Source organism: Dendrobates tinctorius, unplaced genomic scaffold (genome assembly GCF_039654945.1).
Source record: "Dendrobates tinctorius isolate UK_male_01 unplaced genomic scaffold, ASM3965494v1 ptg000376l, whole genome shotgun sequence".
Lineage (NCBI taxonomy): Eukaryota > Metazoa > Chordata > Amphibia > Anura > Dendrobatidae > Dendrobates > Dendrobates tinctorius.
The window spans coordinates 2,063,283-2,090,182 of record NW_027362042.1 but is presented as its reverse complement, the minus strand read 5'-3'; the positions used below and the strand labels follow the sequence as shown (position 1 = coordinate 2,090,182).

The 26,900-nt window shown below is 45.6% G+C and overlaps 1 protein-coding gene and 1 long non-coding RNA gene across 5 annotated transcripts in view; one reads left to right on the top strand and one right to left on the bottom strand.

Annotated features, from left to right (window-relative positions):
• The window catches only part of KLF3 (KLF transcription factor 3), a 107,250-nt gene that overhangs the window by 53,399 nt on the left and 26,951 nt on the right, over positions 1–26,900 (bottom strand). The window contains exon 1 of one of the 4 annotated variants that reach the window (XM_073562994.1): positions 22,168–22,325. The exons of 1 other annotated variant lie outside the window; for it this stretch is intronic. Coding sequence is in view for 2 of the 3 variants with exons in the window: in XM_073562992.1 (XP_073419093.1) it covers positions 13,681–13,796 (116 nt within the window). In the remaining variant the exon portion in view is untranslated. Of the gene's footprint in view, positions 1–13,680; positions 15,169–21,757; positions 22,033–22,167; positions 22,326–26,900 lie in introns of those variants that run through there. 2 more of the 4 variants (XM_073562993.1, XM_073562992.1) reach the window with 2 other exon arrangements.
• On the top strand, positions 905–11,544 carry LOC141075846 (uncharacterized). The gene is made up of 2 exons (XR_012227347.1): positions 905–1,060; positions 11,202–11,544. It is a non-coding gene; the product is annotated as an uncharacterized lncRNA (long non-coding RNA).

Genomic DNA, 26,900 nt, shown 5'->3' with positions numbered 1-26,900 from the left:
GCTGCGTCTAAAGGGGGCTTTACACATAGCGATATCGCTAAAGCGTCTCCGATTTTGTGATGCAGCAGCGATATTGCTAGCGATATCGCTACATGTGATACTTCCTGCTGGCGCCGACGAGCGACGCGTGGACGCAGGTGGAGGACGTCATCATCGCCGCGTCTGAAAGGTAAGTAACGACCGCTGCTGCGTCGCTGGTGAGATCTGCCTGTGTGGCAGCTCACTAGCGACCATTTAGCAATGCACCAGCGATCCTGACCTGGTCGTATCGTGGTCGGGATCGCTGGTGCATCGCTAAATGTAAAGGGGCCTTAAGTGTCCGACTCCTGTAGGTGTACACTTCCTAAAATGGTGCACGTCAGAGCACATGTTCGCTTTGCCATCATCATTACAGTCTATGGTCTCATTGGCGCATAAATCCGAACCCCGTTTTGCGGGGGGGGGGGAAGTTCAGACGTAAACTCTGACAGGCCCACTGAACGGGTGTAGAAATGCAATCTGAAAGCACCCTTAGCGCTTTCAAGAATAGGAGTAGAATTTTGCCAAATGTTCCATCCTATAAAAATAGTCCACAGTGTCACACACTGTCCATCATTCCTTCTTCTGCTCTCTGTTTCCCCATCTACAATCGTGTGTAAAATGTGAGACTGTTCCTTTACAAATTCCCACTTATGCTGCAATGCCTGCAGGATCATTGGGATCACTTCCATGAGAAAACAGCTATGAAACAAAAACACCCTCCATATTAATCTTCCCAGATGTTTAGAGACAGGGAGGCTGCACAGAGACACTCACGGAAGCATCAGGTCATGTTGACTAGCGCTGTATCACTGGTTAATATTTCACAGATTTTTTTCACAACTATTGCACAATTCTTAAGTAGTTTAAAAGGAAAAAAGAACAGTCCGGCAAGAGATTAGCTAATCCTAATCAAAAGGTACAAAGCACATTTAAAAGGAAATATGGCATGTGAAGCAAGGTGTGTCAGTGGATCCGACAAAAGCACAGTCATATTTGTTGTCCGGGTCGTTGTACAACATGGCGAAATACAGAGAAACGGGTAAGCAACAAACCATTGCTTCCCATGGGCAGGTGTCAGAACAGTCGAACCCGTGTCCGGCTCTGCCCTTATCCATATTGAGGTCGCCTGACACCAGGCGGGGTTTTAATAACAGATAGGACCATCCCGATTGGGTGCACCTTGTCGTGGTGGGATGGCTTTTACGCTTTTTTGATTAAAATGGCGCTAACGAAGTACCATATGTTATTTGCATGTACCATTACTATTTACTTACTACACTGTATATGCTTTTTTTTTTTTTTTTTGGGGGGGGGGGGGGAGTTGCCTGTGAAATGGCCACAGTGTGAACGTGTTCCTACACATCACACGTATACCAATTTATGTTGCGGCTCATTTCTTTGGCTATACCCTTTGAGTGACCAACTCAACTGCAAAGGAACCCGTGGGCCCATTCAGTTGATGCCCTTATACGTGTAATTAATTGTGGTTTTCTTTTGGTAACAACTCTGTGACCGCACTCAAACTTGAGACCTATGGTGTGGAAGGCAGAAAATCTTAACAGTAAGCCACATACTGCACGATTCTTTATGAGAGATTTTCCTCTGCCTATAGATCAAAATTTTCTTCTTCTTCTTCTTTATAGGCATATTGTACTGGTAGACAGATTGAAGCATATAAGAGCATGTGCATGACGTCTGTTTGCCAGATGGTTCCCGAGTTGACTCTTGGGGAGTTGAGTGCTGTTCAGTCAAAAATGGCACTATGTCAACTCAACATAAGTTCCTGTAAGGAGAAGATTCACTTCCTCCCATAAATAATATGTTAGTACTGGTATAATAAAGAGAGTGACCATTTGAAGAATTGCTTTGGTATGCCATATTCCAAAAAGTGAATTTGTAAGTGTAAGGGTGGAGATAATGTGGGCTGTGTATCTGCAAGCCAGGCTCTTATGCCCCTGGCACTGCAGCCTACTTGTGGTTTCAGTGGCTCCACATTGGGCATGTATCTCACCTGCTGTTGTGGGTGAGACATCCGCCCATTATGATCGGCTTATGTACAGTACATTCCATAATAACCACTCTATAGTCAGTTTATGTAACATCCACCAGGCAGCCATGGCTGAAGCACAAACTTGCATCATAAAAAAAGCACAAAAATAAAGTTAGATGCAAAAAAAAAAAAAAATAGAGCCGTAAACTGCAAAAGTCAGCGCTCCTAAATCTATATTCTTCCTCTTTCTCTAAAGTACTTCCTCATACCCTTTCCTCATGAACACTGTCTGCACCAGGGGAGGTGAAGGGGCAGCACTCGAGGAGCCTCACCCAGGTTAGGAAAACAAATGTGGAGCCTAAACAGCAGGGAGTATGAGACATTTCCTGAGGAATCCAGGCAGGATTTTTCCTTTCCTGCTCAGTTACATGGTTACCTTTTCCTCTTTCCTCTCCCACAATGTTGCAGGGTCACATCTAGGAAGACTTGCTCTGTTTAACCCATTCACCTCGGAGGCGAGAATGGAACTAATTGAAGACGTCTTCGTTGTCGAATACATTTTACAGTTTATTTCACGTGCCTGTATTATAGCCTATGTCGCAGCGTCCTCGTTTATCCCATGTAAATCCTCCGCAGAAACGGCCCTCCAGTGTATGTGTTGGCTTGGCCAAGTGAAGACTAAGGGCACCCTGAATATGTTGGGTCCTGACATACTGTATACTGCAATGCTCCCATAGGCCCCCCATTCATCAGACAGAGGTGAAAGTATGTTCTTTCAGTCTTTGCCTGGGATGTATCTGCAAACTGCTTTACAGCAGACTGGAGGGGTGCTGCTGTGGGGAAGGTGACTTGACGGACAGACTTGACTGGAAGTAGGAGGGAACGGTTGGTGCACTATGGACGGAGATTGGCAAGGACAGCAGGGTGATAGCTGGGAAAGACAGACAAGAGAGTGCAGTACCTAGAAATGACCACAAGATGGCAGGGAGAAGTAGTTCAGGACTCAACAGCAGCTTAGGGCTTGAGAAACGCTTAGTCATGGGGGGCGGGGAGATAGGAACCCAGGAGGAGAATTCCCAGTGAGAGAGGGAATAAATAGGACTGGTTGGGGTTCCAGGCAGGCTAGTCCCGGGAGGAGCTCGGGAGAAGATGGAGAACAACGAAGAGCTCGGCGAGGGGACTGACAGGAAAGAGATAGACAGGGGGGTGGCCCTGACCCATTGGACCGCAGGACAGACGAGGCCCCAGGGGTACCGATTGGACGACGACCTCGGGCAGGTGAAGCGCTGGCGGTAGCTTGGTCTAGGACCAAGATCCATGAGGAATGTTACTTCGACTGGAGGAAAGGTGCAGGTATCCGGGCCTGGAGACAGAGAATTGTAAAGAACTGCAGTGCGTGGTTGTGGTCGTCAGGAGGACGACGAATAAAATCCAGAACTGTTACAACTGAACTCTGCCTCTGACTTGTCCTTGCTTCGCCTGGTGCCTGTTTCGTCCGGACGTGGTAAGCAGTGGACCACCCTCCAATCCCGGCGTGGTGAAGATCGTTGGAAGCGGGAGGAGTCGCGGGGTGGCCTGTCGGAGGCCGCGGCGCCGGGGAAGGTGAGAGGTCCCCCGGCCCAGCCGGTGGCTCCGCGGACAGCCCCCACCACGCAGCCTCCTGCATTGCTGTAGACCCGGCTGCGGAGGGCTCTGCGGCCTCTGAGCAATGCCTCTGCCCACATCCCCGAGCCACCCCACCCGGCGGCGCCACGTCCGGTGACGCCAGTGCGGGACCAGCCCACGGCCGACGCTGCTGAGTTCCACCTGCCAGCAGCGGCCTATCCCCTGAAGCCGGCCGCCGCTCTGGCCCCGTCCTCGACGCGGCCTGCTTGTTGGGCCCTGCGGCCTATCCACCGGGACCTGGGGGTGCCCCTGCCTGCCGCCCGGCCCCAGGGTTGCTGGGTTGCCGGAATCTGCGGCTGCCTCTGCCCCGCTCTCAACCCTGGCCGTGTCCCGCCCACCGGACTCCGGGGCCTACACCGGACCCTCCGTCTGGGTCACGGAGGTCATACGGAAGAAAAAGGCTAGGGAGTAGGAGGTCTGGAACCTGCTCCACGATCTACGGGGCGGCTCGCGTACACCAATCTGGACAAAGGATACGGGTTCATTTGGGACCTCGCAACCGGCCAGAAGGTATACATCAACGTGACTTCCATCCGTCACAGCCGGGCTTTGCGGGAGGGGGACCTGGTATCGTACTACAAGGAGTACTGTCCCCGCGGTTACTACGCGGTAGCCGTAATCGCTGAACCCGAAGACCATGAGCCCCCATAAAAAGGACCCCTAGAGACACTCCCTGCATCCCGGGAGCTCCATGGCAGTGGGGCCCCTTGCTACCGGCTATCAGGAGATGGCCCGGACTGTCGGGACTTTGCTGTACCGTTGTGCAGGCCACGAGGACAGTTTTTCGTCCAGGTTAAAAAGAATGTTTTTTATTGTTTGACCTTTTTCTCCTGACATAGCGGGGATGTGGGGGAGAAGATACTAATGCTAAAGGGAGGGGGAGCATTTATTTTCCATTTTAAACAAAGATGTTGTGAGAAAATGTTGTGTTGGAAAAATAAAAAAAAAAAAGAGGAAAAGAAAAACAAAGAAAAAAAAAGAAAAAAGGGGGTTACTCCAGTTGAGTATCTCCTGTTGTTATTAAAGTAAAGGTAACAGTATGTTAAAGTTGATTTAATGAGTAGTGTGTTAAAAAAAGAAAAATGTGCATGTAACAGGTTCCGGGTACGAGGTAGATGTGACGAAGATGCCGACCATGACTCTTAAGTGAAGGACGAAGAGACGAAGAACATTGAACCAGACAGTGGTCCGTCAGTCAGGTCCCTGACACCACGGACACCCCAAAAGGACGGGCGCCAGTGATGAACTGGTAGGCAACAGGCCTCGATCCTGGCGTTCCGGACAGCTGAAGGTAGTAGAAGGGGAGAGAAGTGGGGGGTACACACCGTAGAGTAGTCCGGGTGGACCTCGCCAACCAGAACGAAGTTGTCACGTGGCATGCGCGCAGGCGAGTAGCAGTAGGCTGCTCGGAGCATGGTGCTCCCGGTTTGGTTCGGCCCCCCGTGGGCAGCGGGTTTGGCCCAACGACCGGTCCGACAACAGACTGTGGACAAGCTTCAGGATGACGTAGGTAGGGAGTACGATTGTCGGGACGGCAATGGACAAAGGAAGGGGGAGTGTGGGGAAGGTGACTTGACGGACAGACTTGACTGGAAGTAGGAGGGAACGGTTGATGCACTATAGATGGAGATTGTCAAGGACAGCAGGGTGATAGCTGGGAAAGACAGACAAGAGAGTGCAGTACCTAGAAATGACCACAAGATGGCAGGGGGAAGTAGTTCAGGACTCAACAGCAGCTTAGGGTACCATTACACTTAGCGATGCACCAGCGATCCCGACAACGATATGGATCGCTGGTGCATCGCTAAGTGGTCGCTAGTGAGCTGCCACACAGGCAGATCTCACCAGCGACATCGCAGGGGTCGGGGGTCGCTACTTACCTGTCAGACGCGGCGATCCTGACATCCTCCCGCCCGCGTCCACGCGTCGCTCATCGGCGCCACAGGAAGTTCAACAGGAAGCGCCCGTCGAGAAATGATCCAGGACCTTCTCACGCGACCAGCGATGAGCAGCGGGGGAGACGGTCGGAGGTATCAGACATAGCGATATCGCTAGCAATATCGCTATAACGTCACAAAATCGGTGACGTTACAGCGATATTGCTATGTGTAACGGGGGCTTTAGGGCTTGAGAGACGCTTAGTCATGGGGGGCGGGGAGATAGGAACCCAGGAGGGGAATTCCCGGTGAGAGAGGGAATAAATAGGACTGGTTGGGGTTCCAGGCAGGCTAGTCCCGGGAGGAGCTAGGCAGAAGACGGAGAACAGCGAAGAGCTCAGCAAGGGTACTGACAGGAAAGAGACAGTCACGGTTGTGGCCCTGACCCGACGGACCGCAGGACAGACGAGGCCCCGGGGGTACTGATTGGACGACGACCTCGGGCAGGTGAAGTGCTGGTGGTAGATTGGTCTAGGACAGCCCCAGTGAAAGATCCGCAAGGAACGTTACTTCGACTGGAAGAAAGGTGCAGGTACCCGAGCCTGGAGACGGAGAATTGTAAAGAACTGCGGTGCGTGGTTGTGGTCGTCAGGAGCACGAATAAAATCCGGAACTGTTACAACTGAACTCTGCTTCTGTCTTGTCCTTGCTTCGCCTGGTGCCTGTGGCCTGTCTCGTCCGGACGTGGTAAGCAGTGGACCACCCCCCAATCCCGGCCCCTACCACACTGCAATGAAATATATGCATTTTTTTCCATTGGGTACCTGGGATGGATGGAGACTTATTGCCTAGGCCTCCATCCTGAGTATGGTCACTGTTAGGCACACACCTCCAGAACAAATGCGCCTGATAGTGGGCTCAAATGCTGTGTGTACCCAGCCTAAAGGCCCCTTTACATTTAGCGATGCACCAGCGATCCCGACAATGATACGACCCGGTCAGGATCGCTGGTGCATCGCTAAATGGTCGCTAGTGAGCTGCCACACAGGCAGATCTCTCAGCGATGCAGCAGCGATACATCGGTTGTTACTTACCTTTCAGACGCGGCGATCCTGACGTCCTCCCGTCCGCGTCGCTAGCCGGCGCCAGCAGGAAGCACCTGACGAGAAATGGAGCTGAACGATCAACGACAGACAGCGGGGGAGCCGGTCGGAGGCAAGTATCACACATAGCGATATCGCTGCTGCGTCACCAAATCGGCGATGCTTTAGCAATATTGCTAGCGATATCGCTATGTGTAAAACCCCCTTAAGCCCAAAATTGTGCAACTACTTTACAGAAAACCTAAAAACTGCATCATGTGCAAGGTTTTCAGCATTTCGGGGGGCATTTGCCTGTGAGCCGGGCTTCCCAATAAAGCCCCAACCCCTAATGGTAATGTTAAATAAATCCTGACCCTTCTGGCAGTGGAGTCTAGCTTGGGATATCTGGGAGAGTTGAAAATGTGACTTTAATGGTGCTGGTGCTGGGAAAAAAGCTGCTGGATAGCTGGATAGCCCAAACCTAAAGATGGACAGACAGATTACAAGAATGTCATCCGAACTCACACATTTCTGCAAGACTGACCATGTCATCTGTATGAGGGTATTCCCACCCTCCCCTGAAGGCAGTTTTTGGGATAAGGAAAGGTTGGGCATGTTGGATTACAACATGTCTGATCCTTTTCTTCTGAAGGCTGAGAAGCAGCCTTTAGTGGTGTGTGACAATCGCTAGTCTCGCCATGAAGAATGCAGCCAAGTGGATCATGGATGTGTATGGGGGTTGTTAAGAATAGCTGTCAGGATGTCGAGCATTTGGTGGAAAGTTAACAAAGGTGCATAGCCAGTTTATAGAGTAAATCTCATTTTCATAAATCAGTAGTATACATGATAATAAGAAACTTTATATTACATCTTATCAGAGAAATCTGCTTCTTTTTCCTCCTGGACTGATTTTTTCAAAATTCTCAATTCTTGGGATCCAGATATTACATTCCTGACATAGAAGATGACAGTTGGTTCTTAGAACATTCAGAACTGTAACTGTTGCTTCAGGAGAACTTGCAGCAGAATGTGTCTGCCTCTAACTTCTCCCTTCTTCATAGAACTACATAATCACTAACTGTCACTCAGTGACAGGAAGATTTTTTTGAATGCAGCTTTCATCAAATTTAAAAATCGAAAGAAAAAAAAAATCTTTGTAGATCTGCTTCCTTTTGTTAGATTTTCTCTTAGGTATTCCCATCTCCCAAGATCCTATTCCAATATATAGTAGGTGTAAGAATAGTATTAGCAAATCCCTCCAATTAGAAACATAGTATAGTTCTTCTGATTCGCTATGTCTCTTATACCCATGCGCAGGACATTACAGTAGCTTAGGCACCCATAATTAGGACCACTCATAGTGACAGTTAAGGCCCCGTCACACTAAGCGATCTCGGTAGCGAGATCGCTGCTGAGTCACAACTTTTGTGACGTAACAGCGATCTTACCAGTGAGATCGCTGTGTGTGACAGCGATCAGCCCCCCTGCCGGTATCGCTGATCGCTGGAAGAAACCTTCCAGTTCTCTGGTCGGTGGTCTCCCGCTGACCAGCACGCATCGCTGTGTGTGTGACAGGCGGGAGACCAGCGATCAGGTGTAAAAAATAATAAAAAAAATAAAAAATATAGTTATTCTCACCTTCCGACGTCCCGTTCAGCCATCCTTCCTGCCTCTCTCCACGCTCCGGTCCCAGTGATCCTTTGCACGAATGACCGTGAGACTTTGTTATCCCTCGAGACCGTGACATCTGGCGGTCATTCTCGCAAAGGATCACTGGGACCGGAGCGTGGAGAGAGGCGGGATGGCTGAACGGGATGTCGGAAGGTGAGAATAACTATATTTTTAATTTTGATTCTATTTTTTACAGGGATGGCCAGCGATGCCGGGCGCTCGGCATCGCTGTGCTGATAGCTGGTGGAGCTGTCTGTGTGACAGCTCACCAGTGATCACATAGCGACTTACTAGCGATCCTGACATCTTGATATCGGTGTCGGGATTGCTGGTAAGTCGCTTAGTGTGACGGGGCCTTTAGTTGTTAGTGGTTATACCCATGGATACCTAATTTACTGCAGTGCCTGCACATGGGGTAAGAGACGTAGTGAATCAGGAGCGTATACTACATTTCCAATTGTAGGTATTTGTAAACATTATCATTATTGCACCCAGTGCCGGACTGGGGTGCCAAGGGCCCACCAGTAACATTGACCTTGGGGGGCCCACTTTTTACTTGCATACAAATATTACACTATAATAATAAACTAGATAGTTTGGTTAATGAATGATGAGATGCTGTTTTTTCTGTACAGAGTAAATCGTGTGAATTATGCCAAGTAATACCCATATAGTGGGGTTTGGGGCCAGGGTCTGCACATGGGCCCTCCGGGGAATTCCCCTGTTCCCCTATGGGCCAGTCCGAGCCTGATTACACCTACTATATATTGGGATAGTATCTTAGAGATGGGAATACCTCTTTAATGCAATCCACTTGAGATCTGCATAATGAATGAAGCAGGGAGGTCATCTGGAGTTTTTATAACTTACAAAATTTTCATATCAAACAAATACAATGTTTTAGCAATTAGGCTGAGTTCACACGTTGCATTTTTTTCGCGTTTCCGCGGCGGTTTTAACCGCGCGATTTTACCGCGAAAACGCGAAAAATAAGCATCCCATGCATTCCTATGGGATTCCGCAATGCTGTGCTAATGCTGCGGTTTTTACCGCGGCGGAATCGCTTCGCGGTAAAAACCGCAGCATGCTCATTAATTTGCGGAATCGCGGCGATCCACCCATAGGAATGCATTGTTCCGCTTATTTCCCGCATGTGGCTGTGCACACCATGCGGAAAGTAAGCAGAACAATTGCGGATGGTACCCACGGTCCGGAGGAGAGGAGACTGTCCTCCGGGCTGTGGGTACCATATCCCTGTAAAAAATAGAATTTAAAATAAAAAATATTGCTATTCTCACCTTCCGACGTCCCGCGCAGCCTTCCCGCCTCTCTCCACGCTCCCGGTCCCAGTAGTCCTTTGCGAAAATGCTCGCGATGACGTCCGTTCTCGCGGGATCGCGAAGTCTCGCGGTCATTCATGCGACGTCATCACGAATTACCGCGAGACGTCGCGATCCCGTGAGAACTGACGCCATCGCGGGCATTTTCGCAAAGGATTACTGGGAACGGCTGCGCGGGACGTCGGAGGGTAAGAATAACACCGGTTTTTATTTTTTTTTACATCCTATCTTTTACTACTGATGCTGCATAGGCGGCCTCAGTAGTAAAAAGTTGGTCACACTTGTCAAACACTATGTTTAACGAGTGTGACCAACCTGTCAATCAGTTCTCCAAGCGATGCTACAGATCGCTTGGAAAACGCTAGCATTTTGCAAGCTAAATACGCTTGCAAAATGCTAGTTTTTCCGCGGGAAAATCGCGGGAATTTAAAATGCGATTTTCCCGCGGACTGGAATTCCGGAATTCTCGCGGTAATTTCCGCGAGAATTCCGGTACGTGTGAACTTAGCCTTAGGCTTCTATTTTTAGTAAATGTAGGTTGGATACAAATGGTTTTTCGTGGTGGTTAATGGCAGGGTTTACATAGCGTGCGCTGTTGACCTACAAGCAATGTCTTCTTGTATATTTTATGATAAAAGAAAGAGCCGAGAGTTTATTTAGTGCGGCAGACTTGGCACAGTGTGGTCCACGGGGAGTGTTGCCATTAATCCTGGGTGAGGGCTGGAACGTTTGGTCTAAGGGAAAGTGCGAGTCTGGCGATCTGTAATGTGACTGATAAGTTAAAAAACAGTTTTATTTCTAGTTTCATGTATTCTAGCGTTACATTGCAACCACTCAAATGCAACTTCCAGTTCTTTTTTAGAGCTTAAGGTCACGGGCAGATCCCCTCCTGTGGTGGCCATATGCCCTATAGACAATACAGGTTGAAAAATTGGATTTTGGAAAATGATGTTCAGTTATTTCAAAGTGAAATAATCCATTATGTTCTCCTAATTCAAAATAAATGCTGATAAATCAGGAACCATAGACTGCACTCAATGCAAACAAAACGGAGAAAACCGTGGGTTTAGTACCTCTTTAACAAACCGACCACTATGGATGGAGATTGTTAAATCAGCGTCTAAGGCCATTATCCACTTAGCGAAAGCATTGCATTTTAATAATACAGAAAAGCTGCTGCATTTAACAGTTAATGCAAAGTGGATGTGATTTCATAAAAAGTCATATCAATGCTGTTGAACTGGGCCTTTTGGTGCATTTTTTCCCCCTATAGACTTCATTGGGGAGCCTGAAAAAAATTGCATGTCAAAAATGCCGTTGCATTTTTAAGTGCAAAATCCTAGCGTTTTTGCACAAAATTTATAAAAAAAAACAAAACAAAAAAATTCATAAAAAGTGTTAAATACATAAAAAAGGGAAAAATGTAAAAAAAAAAAGCAAAAACGCAATTATGAGTGCAGATTGTTATTGGGTATTTTGGTGCGGACACCCACAGAATGTGTTTCGACTAAATGTTCACTTTCCTTATTCTAATACTTTCATTGGCTTTTATCAGATCACCAGTAAGAACATGGCAGGACTGCAGAACACAATAACTAAGGATGTCCCAACTGTGTGCCGGGCTATAGTCAATGAGAAGTGCGGCCAAATACCAGTGACCTGGAAATGTGATCAGACTTGGAGAAAGTGAAGATTTCCGGGCTGGTGGAACATTCTGAATGAGAAATCATACAGAAGAAGGTGATGGAGCTGGAGATTTAGAAATCTCACGTCTACTCTACACCCGGTCGACAGTCCATAGTTTCCAGGGAAAGTCCTGTGTTGTGATCTCGTTTCCACTGAATGTGCAGTTTCTGACAATGTCCTCGATTATTACATGTGTCAATTTCCTTGTTTCATTGCACGTCTCTCAGATGTTTGTTTTTCATGATATTTGTGAGTAATAAGTCATAGTTTCATGCCGAATTCTTATGTCACACTGGTAGGATCTCCCCCGATATATGACATTTACACACGTACCTGTAAAGTTCCATGGGGACTTCTGTATAAAGCTAATCGAGGGGAAATTTACAAATCTCCCAACTACAATCAATATTAACCTGCAGGATCCATAGGGCTAGATTCAAACTGGACACTTTTAAGCCAAAGGCACAATTAGATAAAAATGAGAAGTGAGGAACCACTTAGGACCAAAATTGAGTTCATATCCTAAAGAGAGGGGAAGTACTGTGCAAAGCTTTCTTTTACAAACTAATCTCTTAAGAACTTAGCCAAGTCTTGGCGCACAATGAGTGTGGCAACTGTACAACAAAATCATGTCTAAACCCACTCTAAAGGCCCCTTCACACATAGCGACGCACCAGCGATGATAACGATCCGACCAGGCAAAGATCGCTGGTGCGTCGTTACATGATCGCTAGATAGCTTTCAAACAGTCCAATCTCATCAACGACGCAAGACAGATCAGCGATCTGCATAACAACCTCGTTGGTCGTTGAGTACATTTCACACAACTTAATTGTTACCGATTCAGACCTGTATCGCTGAGCTCTGTGTCGCTAACGACGTCGCTCGTCGTTTTTAAGCTTCAAACACAGCGATGAGTGCTGGCCAGCGGGACGCCAATGATGGAAAAATGGACCTGCTCATTCTAGCTCGATCAGCGATAGCCAGCGGGGGGTCCGGTCGCCGCTACATTTCACACTTAGCGATATCGCTGTTGCGTCACAATATCGGTCACGCTCGAGTGATATCGCTATGTGTGAAACCCCCTTAAGGGTGCGTTCACACCTTGTGGTCATTTTGCCTTTTTTTTCCAGCACAACCTTTTTTCCATGATTTTGGAAAGTGGCGGAAAAGCAGTTAATTTTTTGCTATTGTTGCAACAACTACAACAAAAAAATAATACAGCAAGGTCGCTGCATGCAAATGCATGTCCATGAGAACAAATGTTCTGTATGGGCCAGTAGCGGACTATTTATGCCATAGTTACGGTATACAGAAATCATTGTGCCGTCATGTCCCCCATAGACATTACACAATGCTCATTCAATGACATCCATTAGCATCATCGTATCCTGCCTACAGATCTGAACAGCAATATATAGGCTGGCTGAGCCGCCTGGATGCTCATCTCCGCCATTTGTCTTGTAACACCCTAATAATTGACAAGTATACTGTAGCCCATAAAATTAATTTCTTTTCTTATTTGTTAGGGCATGAAACTAAAACGAATCTACATTTTTGTTACATCCTAAAAGCTGTTTCGAAGTGGGATTACATTGTGGTATAACACAACAAAACCATATCTTTATAACAGCTCGATTATTGTGCCCTACTTGTTAAATGAGGAAATTGTGTTCTCGGCAATTCTGTAATAAATCACTACATATCACCATGTTACTACCACATTTATACATATGGCAAGTTTTACAAAAACAGGACAGAAATTTTATTTCTGCAGTGGGTAAAGGAAGACGGCCTATAACAAACACGTACCATTATGTATAAGAAATGTTGATAATGCAATTCCCTAATATCTTACATATCCGTCACAGTATCATCAAGAACTGCTTCTAAGACCAGATTCATGGTCCCAGGAAAGACCATGGTCAGCAGATATGTGGCTAGGATTTCCAACTCGATCCATACTGGGACTGTGAAATACAGATTGATAGATTGGCCTAGTAGCCAATTCTTTATATTCCTGTTAGATCCAATCTACATTTTAGCAAAAAAATCATAATGAGATAAAACCATGGTTTATCATCAACAAAATTGATTCTCTAAAGATCCACTTAGACAAGTCGATAATCATCCAAGTGTCCAGGGCCGGACTGGCTATCTGGCAAATGCCAGAAGGGCCTGTCTGATCGTGGACTGCCTTGTCTGCTATGTTGTTAACAGAACCGGTGTTCTCAAGACACCCATACTGTTAAAACTTTTGACAGAGCAGAGTCGCTGACTGGCTGCTTATAATATCATGTTGAATGGTGACAGAAGGAATGACTTGTAGATAGTTGATTAGCACTTACCCCAGCAGGCCACGGGTATCATTAGAAATATAGGTCTTGTAGTAAATCTTGCTTTCCTCCATCCAGGGTAATATTAGTAATATATTCCATCTGGTTCTTGGGGACGGGGACAGCATGGGCCTGTGTGACTTCAAATGCCAGGGCTGAATTTTAGTCCCAGTCCATACCTGCGAGTGTCCCAGGTTGTCGTCTCGTTGAACAGTAGGATCAATCAAAACTCTTATTCATTAGGTGATGAGATAGTTTATATCGGCATTATATTCACCATTATCGGCAACATATTTCCACGAGTATACTGGGGACATGCTGCTTATAATATGATGTTGAATGGTGACAGAAAGAAGGAGGACTTGTAGTTGATTAATTATCACTTGCTAATGGTCCGATATCGCCCTGTCTAATGGCATCTTAACAGTTAAAATAATTACTGGGCCAGGTAAATGAAACTATGGTGTAGTAATACCAGTCAACGGACGTGGATCACAACCATACTCCTGATCAGTGACCGTCACAGGACATAAATAGGCCCAGATTCACATTAGCTCAAAATGGTCCAAACCTGATGATTTCGGCTAGACTAGTCTAATGTGATTAGTAGTCTCCAAACTCGCCCCTGACAGACTATTGATTGAACATGTTGGGTTTCATTGTCCAGTCCTTTTGTTGAGTATGCATGTGTATGGGGGTGTTGGCGTGCTGATTGAGAGTTCATCCATCTCTTGCAGGTGTAGAAGTCTGTTCACACAACAGTAATGGTGTCCACCCTTATCAATGTCATGACTATAATGACAGCAGTATTCATCGTGGGTCATTTCTTCCAGCTGCTTACATTGCACCGACATAATCCACAGCATTGTAAAAATATCCTAACTATCCATTTCCATCCACCATTGGGACTAACAATCTAATATCGCCATCTCAAGCTTAAGAGTCAATATGTTTCGGAATGTTGAAGAAAAATCAACGTAGAGACGAGGAGAACATCAAGACCACATTCAGAAGTTGCATTTGGTCATATCTCCAAAACTTGTCCTTTTAAAGTCCCAAGTCTCGCTGGGTATGGACAAAGGGTTAAGCACTGGTGAGATGTTGGATCCTAGGGTGGGGACTGGGAGTTGCTGGGGCAGTGACAGAGGTTTGGTCAGGACCCATGATCTGAAACAGGAAAGAGCACACATATGCCATTTGGAATGTATGACGCAAACTCCAGCCTTGAAACAAAGAAAAGGAAACAGCTCTTCTGGCTTAGCAGGGAAGAAAGCACAGAGACTGAGCAATATTCATGAGCAGCTGCACTCATCTCATACAGCAGCAGCGGGTGGAGGTGTTTGTTCAGAGGGTGTGAAGAAAAACAAGGGCTTTATAGGCAGGTCCTGCCCTGTTTACAAATACACGAAAGGTGATCGGCCGCAATCTACATTAAATAGTCGAAATGAGCGCATGACTAATAACCCGATCATAACTGAAGAAGCATCGCCCTGACGGGTATCTTACCATCATACTCAGTTTCAGCAGATTCACACTTGAAAAGGGATTTTTAGACTATAACTGTTTATATCATGTTGTGAAGGTAGTACAAAGCTATATTCATACAGAGTTTTGGGGAGTGGATCATCTCCAAAGTCTTCCTCAAAAATGTTTGGAAAACTCTTCGTATTCTGTGGGAAATCCACTTTGATGTTAATAAGATGAGGGTTTTTTTTGGTATTTTTCTTCTCCGGAGAAGTTTTGATTTAAAAAACTGGGAAAAAAAAGTAGCTGTCCTTTCTTTGAAGCGGATCTTTTTGGAATCTACTCCAAGCTAGGTATTGTCAAATGAAACGTCTGCAAAAATTGCTCCAGGAAAAATAAACTTCTTCCAATACCACTCTTTTTCATATAAAAAAAACAAATAACAAAAAATGGAGGCTTCTCACACGTCTTCTATCAAATAGTGAAATACGGACAGCACATGGTTAGTATATGAGTGGTGTCCGATTTTTTTCATGGACCCATAGACTTCCATTGGCGAACAACATCGGACAAGACACCCTACTTTGTGCTGACCACTCAGTCTGAGAAAACAAAAATGGGACATATGACCTACCCCATATAGACCATCATACAGTATGTAAAGGCCTCATCACCCACAGCGATCTCGCTAGCGAGATCGCTGATTCCGTGACGCGCCAGCGAGATCACTGTGTGTGATGGGGCCCCCTGCCGGGTATCACTGATCGTGCTCGATCGGCATGGGCCATTTTTTGATCTCTGGTCTCCCGCTGGCCAGCACGCATCGCTGCGTGTGGCAGCGAGAGACCAGCGATCAGCGACGCTGGACGCTGGTTTCCAAGGTAAACAGCAGGTATCCAAGAGCCGTGGCTCCTGGATACCCGATGTTTACATTAGAAACCAGCTTGTTCGCTGGTCCTGATCGCTGGAGGGGCTGTCTAAGTGACAGCTCACCAGCGATCAGCCTAACGATGTCCCAGCGATCCCATCCATGTCGGATCGTTGGTGGGATCGCTGGGACATCGTTATGTGTAACGGGGGCTTTAGAGTGGTATCTGAGAAAAACACAGATCGCATTTTGTATGAGAAAAATTTAAATAAGGCCTTAGGAAGAAAAAAAATCCCCCAAAAACTCAAAAAGGTATGCACACACAACATCTTTTCCAGGCGGGTCAATTTCGAAAACTACCTGAAAAAGCGCTAACTAAACACTCAACAGAGTGAGCAGATGCATTTCTATGTAAAAACGATTTGCTGTTCTCTCCTTCCAGTGTCTTATCTGCACAGACATTTTCCTCTCAAAAGACGCTCTCTGTCATATAATAGAAGTCAATTTGAAATCTCAACAGATGTCCCGAAGACACCCAGGTGCCTTTTTGAACATTTTGCCAGTATTACTGCTAAAGAAAAACGATAATGGTTTCTTAATTTTTGAATGGCATTAAAAAAATATCCGTAAAATGACCGTAGAAAAGATGCTATAAAAACCTGGCGCTTTCTGAAATGGTTTGTGCTTGAAAATCTCATGGGTCTGCCTCAGTGGAAAAAGCACAGACACTTAGGGCTCATGCAAACATCTGTGGAAATCGGTCTGATCTCAAACCGCAATGCATGCACTGGCCGCGGGTTTCCCAATCCGAGTGTGATTGCCTGATAAAAATATATAAAGAGGTCATGGTCCAGTTGGAAGACCCGCAGCCATTCCGCGCATTAGCAGTTCATGCTCGGACTCTACCTGGAGTCTACCGTCTGTCTTTTTGGGCTCCCCCATAGACGTCTTCATTTATTTTGTGCCGTTTTTCAAACGGAAGACCCCAGAAGATTGGTCAGGTCGTTTTTTTTATCCGCTTGGCGTCTTTCGAAAAGACATTCTAAAGACTTAACACATGAAAAGCAAGTTGTGTATAAAATACAAATGTTCAGTCTTTTTAGCTTTTTCTAGGATACTTTTTTCAGGCGGGTTTCCAAGCGGGCCTGCCTGAAAAAGACAATTTGCTCATAACCTAAAAACGGAGCGAGTCCTGAAGCAGTCTCCACTTGCAAAACTAATTTTCGAACACCTCAACTCCATGTGAACAAAGCCTTTCATTACTCAAGTTTTGGGGCTGTGATCTAACAGCACTCCACATGATGATCCATTTTGGGGTCAAAAGTGAAAATTGATTTCTATTTTTGATCACTATATACAAGAAAACAGAGCTCCATCCATCGACCCTCCTGTCCGCCATTTAATGCTCTAGAACAGTGCCGTGATATGGGGTTAGACTCCCCAAGAAGAAATACTAAAGCATGATAATGCCTGTACATTACTGGATCTAATGGAATAAGCCATCCTTTTGTTTTTCTGAAGGATTCATAAAATTTTCCATCCTCTTTGTGAAATCCGGGGCATATGGTGGTTCAGAAATGACTCATGGACATGTATGGGTGCTTTATTACTGCCCGTAAAACTCAATTGGAGTATTCTATGGCTTTACAATGCAACTATAATAGGGTCACGTCTCGGCTTTACCTTTATTAAAACTTACTATTTTATATAGATTATATCATCCATCAAACCAGATGACAAGCCAATTAGAGAAAATTATCTACAGAAGCATTTAGAGATATTTCAGGTGAACAAAATACAAGCACAGGTGGCGTCAGTGCAATATATCATTATGTCAGAATGTACGGAGCGTCAGATAACACATACCAGCTACATACACACACTGTAAGCCATACATTAATGTGTATAGCACCAGCAGTCAATGCAGCTTGGAAGTTGTCACAGCTACAGCAGTGAAGCAAAGCATTGCGGCCTTAGCAACTAACGACATGAAGAAGACCAGTTGGAAGAAACAAATAAAAAAGGCGATCTATCAAACTAGAAAAGACTATGCTAATCTGTGTCCTTGACATGAATGTATTCCTGGTATGCAAGTAGAGTTAAGTGCATGGAGATGAGAGTGATGCAGATCATCCCGCGTAAGGCTGCATTCACACAAGTTGGCTTTCATGCAGTTTTTTTTTCTTAGTGGTCACAGAACTGCAGAGATGAGAAGTATCCATCCTTTCTTTATAGGTTCTCTTCTTTTTGAATCCATAGATGTTACAGAAAAAAAAAAACCCAAAACCCGTTGCCTGTTGGGGCAGATTTTACATGTCCTCAAAGAATTCATAACATTTCACTATTCCACTAAAGTGGATAATTTTTTAATTAATCACAACCACACGCTGCATTTTTTTGAGGTCCTGAAATTGGCTTTTCAGTCCTTTAGAATCAACAGCACGCCAATATCTGCTGCGGAAACTCACCTTTTTGGTGCAGATTATACCCATTGATGGCAGTATGGTAATGGCTGCTCTAGAGATCGTTACGTTGGTGTTATCTACCACAATGAATCCTATTGACATTGGTCACTTGTCATTATAAATGCACATTGCTATTAGATGCAATGAAGACCACCTTAACATAAAAACCCTCAGTTCTAAATTTCAAGACAGGAGTTCAAACTTTCCACGAGTTCTGCCAAAATAATGATCTGGTCTCCAGCTTCTTCTCCTTCCTGTGCTACTGTTTTCTAAGTCATAAAAACTAATTTGGCCCCAATAAAGTAGAGTTACCATTCAACCATTGCCGGGTGTAATAAAGCTGCTTAGAAGGTGGCTACCAACTGTTGGGCCATGGCCTGCGTTATTGGACTAGCCAGGCACATACACATTGTGCAAAAAGTGGAGGATATGGCAACATCTGTTCCCACCACTGTCCTGCTCATGCAAGAGTGAAGGGCAGGCTGAGGGCAAAGTCTTCTTTTTTTAGTCATTACAACATCACACAAAGTGGTGCCATAGTTAAGTCATTACCAGCTGGCTCAGACAGATCCGTGACATTATGGGGCACGCAGATGTCACAGCACACAGATCCGTGACATTATGGGGCACAAAGATGTCACAGCACACAGATCCGTGACATTATGGGGCACACAGATGTCACAGCACACAGATCCGTGACATTATGGGGCACACAGATGTCACAGCACACAGGTCTGTAACATTATGAGGCACCCCGGTGTAACAGCACACAGGTTCGTGACACTATGGGGCACCCCGGAGTCACAGCACAACAGATCCACGACATTATGGGGCACCCCGGTGTCACAGCACAACAGATCTGTGACATTATGGGGCACACAGATGTCACAGCACACAGGACCGTTACATTATGGGGCATCCCGGTGTCACAGCATGCATGTCCGTGACACTATGGGGCACACAGATGTCACAGCTCACAGATCCGTAACATTATGGGGCATCCCGGTGTCACAGCACGCATGTCCGTGACACTATGGGGCACCCCGGTGTCATAGCACAGAGATCTGTGACATTATAGGGCACCCCGGTGTCACAGCACAACAGATCCATGACATTATGGGGCACCTCGGTGTCACAGCACTCAGATCCGTGACATTATGGGGCACGCTAACATTACAGCACACAGATCCATGACATTATGGGGCACCTCGGTGTCACAGCACTCAGATCCGTGACATTATGGGGCACGCTAACATTACAGCACACAGATCCATGACATTATGGGGCACCTCGGTGTCACAGCACTCAGATCCGTGACATTATGGGGCACGCTAACGTTACAGCACACAGATCCATGACATTATGGGCAAACCGGTGTCACAGCACACAGATCCGTGACATTATGGGGCACACAGATGTCACAGCACACAGGTCTGTAACATTATGAGGCACCCCGGTGTAACAGCACACAGGTTCGTGACACTATGGGGCACCCCGGAGTCACAGCACAACAGATCCACGACATTATGGGGCACCCCGGTGTCACAGCACAACAGATCTGTGACATTATGGGGCACACAGATGTCACAGCACACAGGACCGTTACATTATGGGGCACGCTAACATTACAGCACACAGATCCATGACATTATGGGCAAACCGGTGTCACAGCACACAGATCCGTGACATTAGTCCCTTCCAACTGTACGATTCTATGATTCTATGATTATGGGACACCTCGGTGTCACAGCACACAGATCGGTGACATTATGGGACACCTCGGTGTCACAGCACACAGATCCATGACATTATGGGGCACGCTAATGTTACAGCACACAGATCCATGACATTATGGGCAAACCGGTGTCACAGCACACAGATCCGTGACATTATGGGACACCTCGGTGTCACAGCACACAGATCGGTGACGTTATGTGACACATCAGGGGTCACATATCTCAGGTGGGCATTGTGACTAAACAGTTATGACTACTCTATATAATATACAGTGAACGGACACGTCTAATGTACGAACGTACTGAACTGAAAAACTGTTCTCCACAGCTGTGCACACATAATAATCTCCGGTTATCTGGAGCTACATGCTAATAAATGTATATATGATTAGTGCACTCTGATAACATTCCAAGAAAACTTTCTCTATGGCGACATTTTTTTTTCCAACGGTTATGCACAGATGTAGCAGAGCAGGGATTATCATTTGGCACAACACTTTTTTTTAGATCACAGAGTGCCATCTGTGGGTTATAAAGCACTACAGGGAACGTTCAGCCAAGAGTCAAAGTAGATGAAGAATTCAGCTCTCTAAATAAAGAACATGTAGAAAATGAAAAAATGATGCATAAACCCTGAATTGGAGAAAAAAAGACAACTTGTTGGAATTGATAAGCCCACCACATACATTGTTAAACCTTTTCAGATGACCACCTCTTTGAGAAGACCCTTTACCCAGACATCCTACAAAGTTATAATTCCACCATTTACTATCAATACTAGCCAATTATTATTATTTTTTTTTTTAGAGACGACCATCCCCTAGAAGTCCATTTCTATTTGATTGACACAAAGTGTAAGAAATCCCAGAACTGACTCAATATTTTCCACTGGCTCACAAGTATTTTAGCAACACTTATCCAAGACCCCCCAATGGCAACGAGACAACCGATGTGGGATTGTCTGTGACGACTCACAGCAGAATTATTCAATCAGGTGAATCATGTGTAAGGACGACTCATCTGATTACAAAACGTTGTACTAAATAAAAATACAAAAATAAATAAACAAAAAATAATTGAATAAAATTCCTGGGCAATCAAAGGATTTCAACTGAGCTTATCCGACTGTGCTGGTAGCATGAACGCGTGTATATCAGGTTCAGTGTTGCCATAGCTTCTGATAAAATAATCATCACATCCACGACTTTGGTGTATAGAACAGTAAAGGGCATATATACCACAGGATAAAAAGGAAAAGAAACCACAGATCCATAAAGTGTAATTCAAAGATGATTAAAGAGATGTCCGAGTTTCAATAAATTTTATAAAATCGAATGTTCAGCCCCACTTTACTCCCCCAAAAAATAGATAACAAATACTCCTAAAATATTGATCTTTCCCCCCAAAAAAAAACCCCCCCCAGATTGTCCATGTTGTCCACTGTAAGATAATTACAGTATAAAGTGCCGTATGTTCGAAAGTTGGCTTGTTAAGACAACTAATCATTGGCAAATGCCAATCATCTCACAGCTCTCAGTGACAAGGGCTTTCTGTACCTCCTTCCAGAGGGTCCCGGACCACTGACTGGCACTGTGTGCTCTTTTAAAGTCCCCATCAATCAACCTTTTTGTTAAGACAGCCCGGTGGAAAATGTAGAGACCAATGTGTGGCCAGCGCTCAATCAGCTGACAGTAAGTTTAGCTTGTCCTGGGAATGGTGCCCACCACAGCCAACCAGGTGATGAGTGCCAGCACAAACTCAGCTCTTCTTCTGATTATCCCAATAAGAGTCTTCTTCATCCAAAAGCAAAAAAAGAAGAAGCGCCCGTCATCCGGTTGACAACCCATTCCCTAAAATCAAGAGCAATCACTTGGACCCAAGTCAACCCAAGATTGACCGGGGCACCTGAAAAGTGTCAATAAAGACCAAACTAAGTGTGGTGGAGCGTAAAGAATTGGAGACTTACTGTAATCCAAGGCTGGAGGGGGCACAGGGGATCTGGTATAGAACGCGTTTGGGTAGTAGTCCCTTTACTCCAGTAATAAGCCTGGTATACAGCGCTCTCTCAGCTGTGTCTCACATGAGTGTGTGGCTGCAGCAGCCTCAAGGTTAGGGACAAGCCTCTAAGGGATGGGAATTCAGGCAGGGAGGAGGTCTGATCAGCAGCACTCTACACACCAGGGTGGGGCAGGGCAGCTCCTGCCCATAGGGTGGAGGGTGGATTTGGGTGGAGGCTTGGACCAGTCAACATTGACACTTTCATAAACATATATTTACAGAGCACTCAGCCTCTCCCCTGCAGCTGCCTCCTCCTCCTCCCTCCCCACACACAGACACAGGACCTGATCACTCTGTGACCCCACACACTCCTAGTAATGCAAATCCGCCTGCTTAGTCTAGATCCACACCAGGAAAGCGACTGCGACAGAACGAAAGGAGCCCGCATATCGCACGTCGTGTGGAAATTTCTACTTTATGAGATATAGGTATAAGCCTGAGAAGAGGAACACTAACTTCTTGGACTATACGCTTCCTCGTAATAATAAGCGTCAAGTCTGGGTTCGAAATGCAGCATAGTTTGTCATCTGCAACAACTCACCCAGATCTCACAATGTTGTGGTTTACCGGAGAACTGCTTACTATGACTTTACCTTATTGACTTATTAGGGTTTTTAATATTACTTTTTATGTTAAAGTCCCCCTAATTCTAGGCCGATGTGCGTATGAAAACGGTTCAAGCAGGCTATAAATACATACAGTAACATAGTGTGACAACATACAGTACGTAACAAAATATAGAACAAAAGGTAGAAAAACAGATAATAAATATGAATAAGGTCTCTTTCAGACATCCGCTTTCTTGACTGCCTTTCACCAGTATGCTGAATCCGTATTTCACTAATTTTTGGTCCGTGTATCAGTTTTTATCATCAGCGAGGCATCCATTTTTCTCATATGAAAAAAAAAAACCTTGAATGTTCGCCTACCGATCAAACTGTTTAACAGGACACAAATGAAAAACAGATGGCATCAGTGTGCTGTCCATTTTTTTCACCGACCCATTCGCTTGAATTGACATGTCTGATCCATGACTCAAATCAAAAATGAGTGTGTGTATAGCGCCATAGACTATAATGGGTACATGAACCATCCATGAAAAAAATCAGATAGAACATGAATCTGAAAAGTGGACATCTCAATGAAGCCTGAGTACATGGTCCTCCCTGTGTAGCACAGGGTCTTTCACTTACCTGCCCTCCATGTATAGTGTGGGGTCTGTCACTCTCTACCTTCCCTACATGCAGTTTTAGACAAAGTGTGGCCCTGGGCAAACGTTTAAAGTGGGACCCAAATACTCACATATTGCACCATCACACAAACATTTTGGTTTTATTTACATGTGCTGAGTTCAGGAGCGTGATCAACAATATTGAAGTCGTTCGACGCTTGTTTCCCGGCCTCTTTACACCGGCTGAGGAAGAATTGGGGGCATAGAAAGATCATTAGTAGATCAATCTGTCCTCATACAGTGTCATGTTATCCGAAGTATATCTGCAGATTTCACCAGGCGACGTGATGCAGAGAACAAAGATTTCTGTTTTGGCATAAACGATCCAATCACTCATGAATACGCAGCATTTTGCTTGCTTAGTATAATACACCCCATAGTCCTCCATATAGTATAATGTTCCCCATAGTCCTCCACATAGTATAATGTGCCCCATAGACCTACATATAGTATAATACACCCCCATAGACCTCCATATAGTATAATGGACACACCATAGCATTCCATATAGTATAATGCACTCTGCATAGTCCTCAATACAGTATAATACACTTCCCATAGCCCTCCATATAGTATAATGCTTTCTATAGCCCTCCATATAGTATAATGCACCCAATAGTCTTCCATATAGTATACTCCCCATAGTTCTCCATATAGAACAATGCACTCCTCATAGTATAATGCACCCCATAGTCCTTCATATAGTATAATACACTCCCAATAGTCCTTCATAGATTATAATGCAGCCCTCATATAGTACACAGAATACAATGAAGCTCCATATAGTACACATAGTATAATGCACTCCCCATAGTCCTTTATAGAGTATAACACAGCTCCCATAGAGTATAATGCAGCCTCAAATAATATAATGCAGCCCTCCTAGAGTATAATGCAGCCCCATAGAGTACATAAAGTACAATGCAACCCCCATAGAGTAAAATGCAGCCCCATAGCGTATAATGCGGCCCCATAGACTATAATGCAGCCCCATAGAGCACAAAGTATAATGCAGCCCCCATGGAAAATAATGCAACCCCCATATAGTATAATGCAACCCCATAGTCCTCCATTATTATGGACACCAGGTATTCACTGATTTAAAAATAAATCTCATCTTTCCCCCGCTGCTCCAATCTCTGCAGTGCACCTACAGTACTCAGCAGCTCCACTGCTCAATCACATTGTGGCATGATGAAGTGATGTCATCGTGCCCGCTGCATCAGAAGCAGAGGAGGAATGATGGAAGAAGGAGTGTCATCTGACACTCTCTCCTCCATCATTACTTTCAACTGTATCAGCATCTATGATGCTGATACAGTTGGATGCACAATGAGTCGGGGTGGAGCCGGCGCTGGCAGTGGGCCCCCCTGACTCACAGGCTCCATAGCAGCCACATGGCATGCCGCTATTAGCGGCAGGCCACTGCCTGGTGGCGCATGGAGTAGTGGGGGCCTTAGGCAAATGCCTAGGTCGCCTGCCCCTGTCACTCTCAACCTGATCTCCATGTGTAGTGTGGGGTCTGTCACTCTCTAGCTGCCCTCCATGTGTAGTGCAAGGTCTGTCAGTCTCTACCTGTGCTCCATGTGTAGACGGGGTCTGTCACTCTCACCCTGCCCTCCATTTGTAACATGGTGTTTGTGGGTCGCCCTCCCAGGGCAGTAGGGTACTCGGTACCGAGCCGGTCTCTCAGAGTGGATTGTCACAGCAGCGGTGACTCAGTCCGTGGCCCTGGGCGCCCATGTAAAAGGGGTTGAGTTAGGAATAAAGTTTATAAGTGATTCGTGACGCCACCTGTGGTGTTCGGCAAGGGAGGTGTTAAGCCGACGCTGCAAGCAGATCCTCTGGGACAGATGGTGTAGTGCAGCAATGATGTTGTAACCCTCCACAGGTAGGGCTGTTGGTCCCAGGGCATTGTAGCGGAATGTTTAGGAAGAGGGTGCAGTGTTTGACACAGAGATGTAGCAGTGCTGAGGATGTTGCAGGAAGTAGGCAAGGACACAACAGGGTGCAGTTTCTTTACCTTTACTTGGCAAACGCAGTCCAGGGTCCTGGTTACAGATGGCACAGGAGCAGGCTAGCCTGGAAGCAATTCAGGGATCTCTCTATCAGATGGGTTGTGTAGTCTCCTTCCTAGCGCTGGCTTGAGGTACATCCAGTACAGTGTTACACTGAAGTTCCTCCTTCTTATCTTCTCTTAGAACTACCCCGTATGGCAGACAGCTGTAGCCCTTTATCTCTCTTGGCTCACCCGTCGCTGTTGTGCCTCCGAGACTTAGGTGGAAGAGCATTTACAGCTTCCTATTCCTCTGGTTTCTGTTGCAGGACCTTCAGTATCCATACAACCATGGAGACCAGGCTCCAGATCATGCGCTATCAGTGGGAGGGAGCTCTCTATCCTCAGCTCAACCTTCAGTTTCTCTTCACACGTCTACACTCGTTGCCCTCCTCACACTAACTCCTAATTTCCCATTCCTGGCCCTCAGAGAGCACTCCTCCCCCAATTCTGGTTCAGAGCTCCCTCTGCTGGCCTGGAGTGGGAACTGTTTTGCATGACATGGTTAACTGTCAGAGAGACCCTTCATTGCCTCCAAGCCTGACATCACCCTCCCTGGAGGAAGGCAATGCCATTGTGGCGACCATACTCCTGGGGGTGCCACATTTGTCACTTTATACTTGCCTTTCATGTGTAACACGTAAATTGTCACTCTCTACCTGCCCTTCATGTGTATTGTGGGGTCTGTCACTCTCTACCTGGTATCCCAGATGGCAACCTGTAAATAAAAAGTTATATGCCATGAAAGATCCTCCCTATATTGATTTTTATTAGTTACTAGCTGAAGAGCCAGAGAAAACGAAAAGCAAAAAACACAAATATCCTGAACTAAAAGTAAAAAATATACTGCAAATAATGCATAAAGGTAATAATAATAAGGATATTTAGTAAACATAATTTTGATCAAAATAATGTACAAGCCATCCTGCCACGTCACGGCAACCCTTGTGGGACAGTCCCTACTCTAGTATTTAAAACCTTTCACTTGCCAAGTGGCGTAAATGTGAATAAGGGTCGAGTGGCTGAACCACTAGTAACAGCTTAGGCCAGACTGGATGGCTTTCCCAGCTTAGAAAGAGGGCGGTCACACCCATATATGCACTGAATGCACAATGAAATGAATAAAAAACAAATCTGAACTGAGAAAAGTAAGTTAATGTGTATGCACAATGTAAGTGCATATTAACACATGACCATTAACCAGAGAAAACGAAAAGCAAAAAACACAAATATCCTGAACTAAAAGTAAAAAATATACTGCAAATAATGCATAAAGGTAATAATAATAAGGGTATTTAGTAAACATAATTTTGATCAAAATAATGTACAAGCCATCCTGCCACGTCACGGCAAC